The following is a 13,431-nucleotide window of genomic DNA, read 5'->3' as shown; positions in this document are numbered from 1 at the left end:
TTCCTTATTTATTTATTTTTATTTTGTATATATGAGTATTTTGTTGACTTTTTTTTTGGGTTTTTTGAGACAGGGTTTCTCTGTATTGTTTTAGAGGCTGCCCTGGAACTCGCTCTGTAGACCAGGCTGGCCTCGAACTCACAGAGATCCGCCTGCCTCTGCCTCTGGAGTGCTGGGATTAAAGGTGTGTGCCACCAACGCCGGCTTTTGTTGACATTTTGTTCATTTATCATTTGCCTGTAATGCAGTACCCTCAGAAGCCAGAAGAGGGCTTTGGATTTCTTGAACTTCAACCACTGCCGTGTGGTTGCTGGGAATTGAACTAGGTTCTCTGGAAGCAGCCAGGACTTCTTAATGATTTTTCTCAAGATTTATTTTTATTATCTTAAATTATGTGCATGCATGTGTATTTGTGTGTGAGAGCATGTTTCCACAGGGGTAGTCAGAGGCATGGGAACTGGAGTGACAGGTAGTTGTGAGCTGCCTGATATGATGTGGTTGCTGGACACTGACCTTGTGTCCTCCGCAAGAGCAGTGTGAGCTCTTAGCCACTGAGCCTTCTCTCCAGGCCCCATTTTACCTGTTTTCACAGTCTGTGTGGTTTACAGGTCTTGATGCACTGGAGCTAGGCCCTGTGCTTGGGGACTTACAAGGTGCTTACTGGACTGTATCTTCACCTCTAGGCAGACTGGGTAGAATCTGCCCCCTTACTCAGGCCCCTGACAGAGTTTGTTTTCTTGTGAATGGTGTGCTTGAGGGATCTAGTAGTGTAACTAACTGTTGGGTGGAGGTCAGGAAGCTGCCTGCATGTCCCTGTGGCCCTGCCTTTAGGCAGTTCATAGCATGGCAATTTGCTTTTTTAAAGGAGATAAGCTTTGGGGGCTGGAGAGATGGCTCATTGGTTAGGAGCACCAACTGTTCTTCCAGAGGATCTGGGTTCAATTTCCAACAGCCATATGGTAGCTCACAGCTGCCTGTAACTCCAGTTCCAGGGGATCTGATACCCTCACACCAACGTACATAAAATAAAATAAAAAAAGGTGGAAGCAAGTCACAGTTGTTTGTTGTTAGGTGCAGGATATTACATAAGAAAGTAACTTTAGGGGTTGGAGAGGTGGCTCAGTGGTTGAGAGCACTGGCTGTTCTTCCAGAGGACCCAGGTTCAATTCTCAGAAGCCACATTGCAGCTCATAACTGTCTGTGACTTCACTTCCAGATATCTGACACTCTCACATGGACATGCGTGCAGGGAAAACACCAATGCACATGAAATTAAAAATAAAAAAGAAAGTAACTTTGGGGATGAAGATGTGGGGACCACCTTCATGCCACATCATCTGTCTGAATGAACTGATTTCAGGATTGAAGAAACTCTCTGTGGGACTCTACAAGTCTGTGTCTAGAAGACTTTAGATTTGAAGATGTTATGTGCCTAAATACACAGGAAAAAATGTTTTCTATTTGTTTTTATTGCAACAAACTCAACAAAGTTATAATTATTTCTTTCCCAAGACAGAAAAAAATACAAAAATAAACATTTTTAAGTTTGTTACTATCTAAAACATTTCTGGGGCTGGAGAGATGGCTCAGAGTTAAAAAGCATTGAATGCTCTTCTGGACAACCTGAGTTCAATTCCCAGGACCCAAAGGGTGACTAGCAACCATATTTAACTCTGGTTCTAGGGGATTTGACTCTCTCTACTAGCCTCTCAGGAGCCCAGGCACATATGTGGTGCACAGACATATAATGCAAGCAAAACATTCATATACATAAAATGAGTAAATAAAAATTTTTAAAATGAGAGTTACTTTTGTTATTTGTGTGTTTGTGTGCTGGTGAGGATCAAGTCAGGGTCCCCTGCTTGTTAAGCTGGTTCCCTACCACTGTTTTGCATCTGAAGTCCATCTGAAATTCTTTTCCCAGAGAGTGAAATAGAAATATTTGCATGCCTTTGGACTATATATGTATACATGCTTGTATGTGGAGATTGTGTATGTATTGCCCTCCCCTGCCCTCCCCACAGAAATGAAAACCTTTGCTGAGGTGGAGAGATGGCTCAGTGGTTAAGAGGACTTGTTCCTCTTGCAAAGAACCCAGGTTTGAGTCCCAGCCTACACTCGATACTCACCACTGTTTGAACTCCAGTCCCAAGGAATCTCACGCCCTCTCCTGACCTCCACTTGCACCAGTCACGCACATGGAGCACGTACATACACTCAAGCAAAACACGCCTATGCATAAAATAATCACGTTAGAAACAAAAGAAAACCAAATCCTTTGTTACATGTGTCAGTGATCCCTGGACACTACTCTGAGTGCACAAGAGTCTGTTTCTGCTAGATCCCAGCTCTCCTTCCAAGTGTTCTGAAGGAGGCTTGTTTGGGGTCGGATCTTTGGGAGCATCCAGGTAGTATGAAAAAACTTTGGGACTCACGCTCTAAAACAAAAACTGTGGCTGAGTGCCCGTGTTACCTTCCCCATATTCCCTTAATGGTCTTGGGCAAGTCGTTTGGCTTCTCTGTCCCAGCTCACTTTCCTTAGTGGAAACAATGCTAACAAAGGCAGGGGAAGAGCATGCATAGCGCCATGTTCTGAGTCATGTGACCTTGCAGGAAGAATTTAGGCTTTGGAATCTTGGGGATTTGGTCCCTTTTTGTTTTGTTTTTGTTTTTCAAGACAGTTTCTCTGAGTAACAGCCCTGGCTATCCTGGAACTCTCTTTGTAGACCAGGCTGGCCTCAAACTCACAGATATCAATCCATCTGCCTCTGTCTCCCAAGTGCTGGAATTAAAGCTGGGCCGTGTGGCGCCATACTTGGGATTTGGTCCTTCAACTCTGTTACTTTCAAGATATCTCTGCTCTACTCTGTCTTCTTTTTGTCCTTTGAAAAACTGGACAGTCCTTGTAGGGAGCAGAGTTCTAGATATTCAAACTGTAGGTGAGTGACAGAAGTGTTTGTCACCATTAAGTTTAGTTATTTAGGTCACTGGAGAAATTAGATTTTTATTTTCTGGATTTGGCCAAAATTTCATCCTGTTTTCCCTGGACCAAATTATTCTTTCAGCTGCATGAGTCAGTGTTTGCTGGAATCATTATTTCTTAGCACCAGGGTTTGTTTTGGCCTTCTTCTGTTTGAATAGCTTCCTTCCATGGTCTCTTCTGAGTCTTGGCTAATGGGGCAGGGGCAGAACATGTTGACACTTCTCTTGTTTCCGTCTTTTGGGTACCTCTGTACACTCACAAGATCATTAAATAACTATTTTATTTTCCAGACCACATTACTCAGCTGTTACCTTTTATTGTGGATCATTAAGCTTTTCCAAGTTCTGTGACCCAGTAATAGAAGCTGAGGCTTGGATGTGTTGTGTGTGGCATTTAGGACCCAGAAGCTTGCCATAGGTAGCTCTTTTGGGCAGAGGGAGGGTGTTCAAAAGACTCTTTTGCCTAAGGCCATGTACTTGTCCTCATTGGCTCCTGCTTCAGGTCTCAGAGTTTAAAGTTCAGTCTTTCATAAGACATCTGATTTTGGGGACTAGAAGGAGGTAATTGTGGGATATTGATATTTGCCTTAGTGTTAGCTCTGTTTAGAGTGTTTACCCAGAGATACTTTAGCACTGTCCTAAAGTAATTTGATTTACATGATTGGCTCTGTGTAATTTGGAATATCTCCTGTAGAAGAGTGTTCCAGAAGGTCAGCCAGAGTGAGTGACAAACCCTCTTTTCTTGCCTGCTTTCTCTTTGGGAGGTAATAGTTAAATTACAACATTAATTCATGAAGGAAGGCATCTGATACAGATTGGTGAGATGTTTCCATAGTGATATGATGGTTTGATCAGTAGGTTAGCTTTCTGTTTTGCTTACTAGTGCCACAGATTTGCTAATAGTAACTTATTTCTCTGATTGAAGATAATGGTATAGTTTTCTTTCCTAGGACTTTTTTGTTTTTGTTTTTTGTTTTTTGAGATAGGGTTTCTCTGTGTAGCCCTGGCTCTACTGAAACTTGATCTGTAGACTAGCCTGGCTTTGAACTCAGAAATCCTCCTGCTTCTGTCTCCTGAGTGCTGGGATTAAAGGTGTGCACCATCACTGCCTGCATTTTCCTAAGACTTATTAAAACACCAAAAGACATTTCTCAATTGTATGTTTGGTTGGATTGTTAACTATTATTTTTTTTTAGTCTTTGAATAAAAAAATGTGAAATTAAGAAGCAAATTACTGTGAGATCTTTTGTTTGGGAGTATTTGACATCTTCAGTGACAACATTATGTTAAACTATCTATCTGGACACCTTTTATCCCAGCACTCAGGAGGCAGAGGCAGTCCGATCTCTGTGAGTTCAAGGCCACCCCAGTCTCCAAAGCAAGTTCCAGGACAGCCTCCAGAGCAATACAGAGAAACCCTGTCTCGAAAAACCAAATAATAATAGTAATAATAAATAAATAAAAGAAAAAATCTCATTTATTTAAACTGAATTCTGTGTCGGAAGGTTGGTGTGTGTGTGTGTGTGTGTGTACACGCGCATGTGTGCGCATGTGTATATTCATTTCCAAGTGCAAAAGTAATTTGTCACTCTTATTTTTATTTAGAAACTAAAGTAGATTAAAGGTTAACTATTACTGGGACTTGAGAGATGGCTCAGTGGTTGAGAACACTGGCTGCTCTTCCAGAGGTCCTGAGTTCCATTTCCAGCAACCATATGATGACTCAAACCACCTGTATGAGAACTGGTAACTTCGTCTGGCCTGCAGGGACACATGCAGACAGAGTACTGTTATACATAATAAATAAGTTAGCTATTCCCATGTTTTTAAAATTAAAAAAAAACATTTTGCCTTTTAATTTTGCTTCTAATGCCTTTCAAATAAAAAGCCCCATAGCATTATTGTCATTGTTATCTTTGGAGACTGTCATTTATCCCAGTCTGGCCTCTGCCTTACTGAGCTAAGAATGACCTTGTGTTGGTCCCCCTGCCTCCCTCAGGTGCAGGGTTTACAGGTGTGTGCACCATACCCAGCTTTATGGGATAGGTTTTTGGAATTATCTATGTTCTGTCCTATACAATAATTATAAAATTAGCAAATAGGCTATAGATCAAAATAAAGCTCACCTCAGGATTCGAATTTAAAATTGCTGTTGTATTGTTTGTTAACAGATTTTGTCCATCTAACCTGTAAGTCAAGACATCACCACCAGGATACCATCAAGAAACAGTGGAGTACTGTGAAAGATTGGAAGACTTACCATGAGTTTAAACACTTCAAGTAATGCCACTATTGGGGATACCCAAAGGTAAGCCTCCAGACTCTTCAGTTAGTTGGAGAATGATTTTGATTGCAAGGTCCAGGGAGAATTAAGTGGGTGATGAAGCAAATTGCAAGGATCTTATGGGGTGGCGAAGGCTGTAGGTTTCCTGGGACTGAAAGAGTAGCAACACCTTCTAAGTATGGCATCGACTCTCAGGACCCTGGAATGCTTTGTCGACTTGCATCATAAAGGTCTACATATCTGAGCTTTCTCCTCTTGCTAGAGATCTGTGTATTCTCCCTGATTCCAGCCTTCTCCCCTGCGTTTCTGTCTGTGTGCGTTTGTCTGGCTGTTGCCTGCTTGCCGTAATCTCTGTGGCTCTGCCCCCTTGCTTCCTTGCATCTCTGACTTGGCTGTCTGAGTGCTCCATTGCTTTTAGCCTGCCCTTGCCAACTGCTTCTCTTTGGTGTCTTTGAGTGCATTCCAACAAGACGCGTCTCGTTGATGTTGTTCCTCTTTTTTTGTGCCATGTGTCTCTTTCTGTCCTTGGTAAGATGCTTAATTTATTCCATTGCCTTTGAGGGATGGGACCCACAATACCAAATGGACCATTGTAGGGTGTACATTTTTCAAGAAAATAAGTTCAGTAATCAAAATTATCCTGGCCTGGTATGTGTTGCCCGAGTTCTTAGCACTCAGGATGCAGAGGTAGGGAGACTTTTGTGAGTTCAGGCGATCAGACTGATCAACTTTTAGATTTTTCAGGACTGCATGGTGAGACCCTGTCTCACATAAACAAAGAACAAAACAGGAAATTAAATGTTTAGAACTTTTATAGTCAAGGAACAGAGTCATCTCTGCAGAATTTTTAGAACATTTGGAGTCGTGGTCTGTCAGTTGCCTTAAGAAAATGATTTAAAATGTATTCTGTAAGAGAATCAAAAAGGTTAGTTGTGGATACTTCTTCTTTTGTTTTTTTCAAGACAGGGTTTCTTTGTGGAGCCCTGGCTGTCCTGGAACTCACTCTGTAGCAGACCAGGCTGGCCTCAACCTCAGAGCTCCACCACCTGCCTTTGTCTTCCCAGTGCTGGGATTGAAGGTGTGCACTACCACCACACAGCTGAAGCTGTAGACAATTCTTTGAGATTGGTAGAGAGACTATGTAGATATGTACATGTAATCTTACCTCTTAGAGTTGACCATGAATAATTTCTTATTGCTGACAACTATTCGTGAGAGAAGTTTAAGAAAGAGCAGGTTTGTTTCGACTTGATGGCTTTGGGAGTGTAAGTCCTTGGTTAGCTGCCTCCCCTGTAGTGGACCTGTGGTGAAGCATGGCATCACAGCAGCAAGAGGGTGTACTGTAGGGCTGCTCACCTTGTAGAGGCGGGGAGGCAGAGAGGGGAAAGGAGAGGGAGGGACAGGGAGGAAACCGGGACATTCCCCAGGTGCCCTACCTCCTCTGGCCGGCCACACCTCTTAAGGCTTCTGCCACTTCTGCAAGTAGTGCCAGCAGCTGAGGATCAAGCCTTTATTCCACACAGGAGGCTATAATACATATCCTTCTAGTAAGTCTTGAAAATAGGAAGTGAAGTTCTCTCCTGTGTTAATCAAGATTATGTTGTCTGTTTTGAAGCCATGGAGGAACAGAGCTCACTGGCTTGCTCCTCCTGCCTTCTTAGACAATTCCGGACCATTTACCTAAGGCTGGCACTCCCCACAGTGGGCTGAGCCTTCCGACAACTATCAAGGAAATGTCCTACAGATTTGCTTCCAGGCCTGATAGAGCCCTTTTCTCAGTTGGGATCCCCCGTCCCAGAGAGCTCTAGCTTGTGTCTGGTTGGTAAGAACTCAGCCAGGACAAAGTGAAGAACCAGTACCCTAATGAGTCCTCTGCCGTAAGCTGTGTGTTTGGCATGTTAGTGGCTTTCCTCACTGCTTGCTTTGAATTGTTAGGTAAATCAGTCATCTGCCTGCTTGCTCTATTGCTGTGACTTCTTTTTTTCTTTTGTGTTCTACCTTAGAGCTCTTTCCTGTTGTTTCAATTATTATTGTTATTTTTCAGGGAGCATATAGTGCCTTAGTTTGCCATTTTAAATTCTGGGGGCTGGAGAGATTGTTTAGTGGTGAAGAGCACTGGCTGCACTTGTAGAGGACCCGGGTTCAATTCCCAGCACCCACATGGAAGCTCACAACTGTCTGTAACTCCAGTTCCAGGGGATCTGACACCCTCACACAGACATAGATGCAGGCAAAACACTAGTGAACATAAAATAAAAGTAAATTATTATTGTGTATACTGTTATTTACACTTTTTCTTTTTGTAATGTGTGGTACATTTACAGTGACTGAAATACATTAAAAAAGAAAGAAATCTCTCTCTTCCAAAAGTACCAGCATTTGATGTGATGGGCTGGTTTAGATACAATGCTTGAAAAACGTAGTGTATTTTCAGTTACTAGTAAAATGCCACTTTGCATTTTTACTCCAGTTTTGTAGTAGACACATTTTACCAGGTTGTAAGTTTATTATCCTAGGACCTTATCATATTCTATTATTTTCATATTCTGTTTTTAAAATAAGCTATGAGAAATTCTGTTAGAATATTTTTATTGCATGAAAATCATGTCTTATTATGACTTTGTTTTGTAGGTTGAAAAATGCCCCTTTGGATATAAAACAAATGCTTAAAAATGAAATGGAATCAGATACCACTGCTGATCTCAGGAAGAAACTGCATCGGGCCAAGAAGGAGAAATTAGAAATGACAACTAAGCACAATGTAGAGGTAGAATTTATTTTCCTCCCAAGTGTTGTGAAAATTTGAATTTCAGCCAGGTGTGGTGGCATACACCTTTAGTCCCAGTGTTTGGGAGTCAGAGGCAGGTGAATTTCCGAGTTCAAGGCTAGCCTCGTCTACAGAGCAAGATCAGGACAGCCAGGGCTACACAGAGAAACCCCAGTCTTGCACCCTCCCCCAGTGTCTGCCCCCAAATCTGGGTTTCAGTTTTGATTTCATTTCATGTTAGAAACTACATTTAACCTATGTCACTGTCATTGTCATGCTTCAAAGGAAATTGCAATAAAGAAAACTCTTTATTGATTAAAATTTTAATCAAATAGGGATGATTACGTTGAACTGTAATCTATTATGTTTATTTGGATGTTGTCTTAAGTGTATTTTAATTATTTAAAACATTTTTCTTTTTGTGTGTGGGAGTGCATATGCCATGGCAGTCATATAGAGTCAGAGGATAACTTGTGGTACCTTGTTATGCTGGATAGCTTTATGTTAACTTGACACAAGCTAGAGTTATCTGAAAGTGAGGAAATTCCTCCATAAGATCCAGCTGCAGGGCATTTTCTTAATTAATGATTGACGTGGGGAGAGCCCAGCCCATTGTGGGTGGTGCTATCCCTGGGCTGGAGGTCCAAGGTTCTGTAAGGAAACAGGCTGAGCAGGCCGTGGGGAGCAAGCCAGTAAGTAGCACCCCTCCATGGCCTCTGCATCATCAGTTCCAGCCTCCAGATTCCTGCCTGACTTCCTTCGATGATCGGTGATGTGGACCAAATAAATCCTTTCCTCCTCAACTTGCTTTTTTTGGTCCTGGTGTTACATCACAGCAATAGGACCCCTAATTAAGACACCTGTTGTACCAGGGACTAAATTGAGGTCAGGTGTGGCAGCTGAGCCATCCTGACAGCCAGATGTACTATTTGATGGATATGATTAATGACTAAAGAATTTATAAATTAGAAAAATACTATTTTGAGAGAGCTCTTTTTATGTAACAGAGCTTCTTCAAATTCAGTCCTTCAGCCACAGCTTCCCAAGTGCTGTGATCTTATGTATTACTGTGCAAGGCTTAAACCATACGCATTTTTGAAATTATAATTAGACTCCTTTACAGTATGAATCATGGAACAGTCTTTTTTTTTTTTTTTTTTTTTTGAGACAGGGTTTCTCTGTATTGTTTTGGAGCCTGCCCTGGAACTTGCACTGTAGACCAGGCTGGTCTCGAACTCACAGAGATCCATCTGCCTCTGCCTCCCGAGTGCTGGGATTAAAGGTGTGCCCCACCACCACCTATTTTTTTTAAAGCACAGACCTTTACTTACTTTTTGGCTTAAATATTTAGCATTTTATTATTTTTTAATTGAAAAAGTTTTCATACATATATTCTAATCACTTCCCTTCCCCCAACTCCTCCCAGATCCTTTTGTCCTCCCTCCCCACCTAACCCCACTTCCTTTCTCTTTTTACCTCTTAAAAACCAAACACATGTTACTTTTACTTTCCTTCAAACTCTCATACAAGTTTGCTTTTATTTATTTTATAAAATTTAACTGGGCAGTGGTGGTGCACACCTTCAAACCCAGTGCTTGGGAGGCAGTGACAGACGGATCGCTGAGTTTGAGGCCAGCTTGGTCTGCAGTGTAAGTTCCAGGACAGCCAGGGCTATAGAGAGAAACTCTTTTTTTTTAAAACATACACACACACACACACACACACACACACACACACACACACACAAAAAAAAACCAACCCAAACCCAAATTGAGTCTATTGTCTTCAGCTTAGGGCTCTATAACATTTACTTTCTTTTCTTTTGTTTACCACATAACAACTATTAAATGCTATTTACTGTATTAATTATTTGTAAATGATAAATTATATAACCATTAACTATGTCACAATTTTAGATAATCACATTCTAGCTTTCTGAGCCATTCTTGTCATAATAATTGATGGAATGTCACAATTAGGTAAACCTTTGTTAAAATATCTGTAATATTTTCATTTTTATTATTTTATGCTGGCACTGATATCTTGACTAAGAAAAATAACACAGTATTCACTAAATTGTATTTGGTGCCATTTGTTTCTTTTAAATCTTTTTTCCCATTTTTTATGTGTGTGTCTAAATGAGTGTCTCTGTGTATTGTGTGTGGGGTACCCTCAGAGGGTAAAATAGAGTTGGATTCCTGAGACCGGAGTCCCAGGTGGTTGTGAGCTGCCCCTCATGATGCTGGGGTCCTCTGGAAGGGACCCCGATGAGTCCCTCCCAACCCATTTTCTTCTTGAGTACATCTAGGAGATAGAAGTAGAGGACTGCATGAATTTGTAAATGTCTATTATGTGCCATGCATTTTTTTTTCTAGGTATGATTTTGTGATTCAGATGTGCTTTGTTCTTTTGCTTGTTTAAAAAGGCTTTCCTCTAAAGGAGTCTATAAGGCAGGTGTGATACTGTCTGGTAAGGCAAGGACTTCCTTCGTAGTGTTGGAGAAGATGCCAGTTTGTGAATTCCAATAAATGCGAATCGAAGTTTTGCTAAGAAATGTAGACACTTGAGTATGCAGATCCCATCATCTTGGAGACCTGTTTTAGTTCGAGTTCATGAGCTCAGGAATCTGTTTGCAGCTGTCAAGCTACGAGAGCCAGATTGCCAGGCTGCGGTCTGAGGTGGAGAAAGGAGAGGCGCTGCGGCAGCGTCTGGAGTACGACCTGGCTGTGGTGAGGAAGGAGGCTGGTCTGGGAAGAAGGGCGGCTGAAGAGAGGCTGGCCGAGGCACAGAGGACTCAGGAAAAGCTCTGCGGTAAGGCAGCTTTGTTCGCATCCTTGCTGGCTGTTGCATATCCACAACGGATCTCACGCAGGGTTTCACTCACGGGACTAGTTTGTGTGTTTGTAAAATGTTTTAAACTCATTTGTTTCCACATTTAACCCAGGGCTTCGTGCATAGCAAGCAAGCACTCTGCCACTGTAGGGTTTTCAGTTCTACATTAATTTCTTTGAGACTTTTTTGGGGGATGGAGAAGGGTGTCAAGTATCCTAGGATGGCTCAAACTTGCTGTGTAGCTGAAGATAACCTTGAACCTGGGTTATTTCTGATTGCTGAAGTTACAGACTTGTTCCACTGCTCCTGATTTATTCAGTGATTGAACACACAGCTCTGTGAGTAATGGTCAGGTACTCTACCAGCTGAAGTCTTTATTCATTTAATATTTTTATGTTGTTGCATGTATGGAAAAAAAGGGTGCAGAAGTCTGCTAATCGGGGTTTTAGAATACTTGTTCTTCAAGCAACATTCAAAATAACAAAGGAGGTGTCTGTGTGTGTGTGTGTGTTCTATATATACTCTAGACACCTTTATAACATATAATTTGAGCCAGAATTTCTAGCCTGACTGTATGTTCCAGAAACATTGCATGTGACTTGTTGATTAAGTAGGTTTATATGTCACTGCATTAGATTATGTGCCTAGAAAAGGAAACGACACCAAATTTAACATCCTAAATCCTGCTATAATTATTGTATATAAATTCACTTAGATTACCCTATAACCCAAAGCCCTTTCTTTTATCTTGTTAATTACTATCCTAGTTTTTGATAGTGTGACTTATATTTTCCTTTTTTCTAATTAAAATATTTTTATGTGTTTGGGGTTTTGCTTGCATATGTCTGGGTAGCACATGTGTGCCCAGTGCCTGTGGAAGCCAGAAGAGGGCATCAGAGCCCCTGGAACTGGAGCTGTGAGATTTGGGTGCTGGCAATGAAATCTACCCAGGTCCTTCGTAAGAGCAGCCACCAACGCTCTGACAGCTGAGGCATCTCTCCAGCCCCATTTCCCGATTTTCTTTTTCTGACCTTTTGTATTTTTTTACTTTATGGGAATTGAATAATTTAGCATGTATTCTTCTGTGTCCAGCTTCTTTAATATTAATTGTTTTTGTCAGAGATTCATATTGGTGTATAACCTTGGTATTGATAATTAAATTATGGCAGTATAGCAACATGTGCCACCTGCAGTTACCCATTTTCTGCTGGTGGTTTACTACTAAGACTCCTGTTGTTAGCCAGGCACAGTAGCACATGCCCATCATTGCAGGTAATATGTGCAGTCAAAAGAGTGACTCTTAGAAAACGTTGAGTGAAAGAAATTTTATATACATGAGGACATCGCTTATGATTTTTTTGTACATAAAGTTCTACAAGAGGAAAAGCTAATTGTTAGTGACTAAAACCTGAATAGTGGTTGTCTCTGAGGTGAGTAGGCAATAGGCAAAAATATGAGGTAGTTTGGGGCTGGAGAGATGCCTCAGAGGTTAAGAACACTGACTGTTCTTCCACAGGACCTGGGTTTCATTCCCAGCATCCACAAGCAGGCTCACAACTTTTTGTTAACTCCAACTAGTTCCCAGGCATCCAACACTCTGTTCTAGCTTCTATAGACACAAGCACACAAGTGGTGTACATTCATGCACACAGGCAAAATACCATATACATAAAATAACATTAAAAATGAGGAACTGTTTCGAGGTAAAGGGTATTTTTTGTGTTTTGGTAGTGGATTAGAAGGGGTGTGGCCTGTAGGTAAGCCAAGAGAAGTGTAACCTCAAACTCTTACATTTGTAAAGTCCTAAATGGTAAAGAGTTGTGCATCTCAATGTATGTAAATTTTACTTAAAATAGTAAGACTGATTGTATCTGGTTAGTGATCACATTAGTACTTTTCCTGTTGACATATTCGGTGAGCTGTAGTCGTGAGATGTCCTGATGCTCTCTTTGTGGTTGGAAATGCATGCATACAGAAGTATGATGGAGTGCTGGGTGTAAATGAACGGATGCGTGGGTAGATGGACGAATGTCTGATGAAGCCAATGTAGCAAAAATTTAGCAGTTGCCGAGGGTAGACTGGAACATTATTTATTTATTTATTTGTTTGTTTATTTAGAGACTGGGTTTCTCTTTGTAGCCCAGGCTGTCCTGGGACTTTCTCTGTAGACTAGGCTGGCCTTGAACTCAGAGATCTGCCTGTGTCTGCCTCCTGAGTGTTGTGACTAAAAGTGTGGGTCACCACCACCCAGTGGAGTACTTTAAATATTTTATGTGTAGTGGTGTTTGCCTACATGCATGTCTGTGTACTGCATGCATATCTGGTGCTTGCAGAGGCCTGAAGATGGAGTCTGATCCTGAGATGTCTTCAAAGAGCATATTGCTTTGCAATCACTCCATTTCCTAGAAGAAGTTGAGGTGCTTAAGCTCTGTACATCATCAAACAGGGGACCTGGCAAACCCAGGAAGATCATGTATCTAAGGCAAAGTGCTTGGGAACCATTTCCTGTAGTTTCCTTTCCCGATGGCTTCCCAGAAGCTAGTACCCACATGCTTGTACATCATGT

At 41.5% G+C, this 13,431-nt stretch overlaps 1 protein-coding gene across 6 annotated transcripts in view; it reads left to right on the top strand.

Annotated features, from left to right (window-relative positions):
- Positions 1-13,431, top strand: part of Ccdc171 (coiled-coil domain containing 171) — a 305,368-nt gene that overhangs the window by 2,772 nt on the left and 289,165 nt on the right. For all 6 annotated transcript variants that reach the window (XR_005881376.1, XR_005881377.1, XM_040757219.1 and 3 more), the window contains exons 2-4: positions 5,154-5,290; positions 7,898-8,033; positions 10,670-10,844. Coding sequence is in view for 4 of the 6 variants with exons in the window: in XM_040757219.1 (XP_040613153.1) it covers positions 5,244-5,290; positions 7,898-8,033; positions 10,670-10,844 (358 nt within the window). In the remaining 2 variants the exon portion in view is untranslated. The remainder of the gene's footprint in view (positions 1-5,153; positions 5,291-7,897; positions 8,034-10,669; positions 10,845-13,431) is intronic.

The sequence above is a fragment of the Mesocricetus auratus genome, unplaced genomic scaffold, assembly GCF_017639785.1.
Source record: "Mesocricetus auratus isolate SY011 unplaced genomic scaffold, BCM_Maur_2.0 Super-Scaffold_100014, whole genome shotgun sequence".
NCBI lineage: Eukaryota > Metazoa > Chordata > Mammalia > Rodentia > Cricetidae > Mesocricetus > Mesocricetus auratus.
Note: the sequence above shows the minus strand (reverse complement) of the source record. Positions and strands in the feature narration are given on the sequence as shown.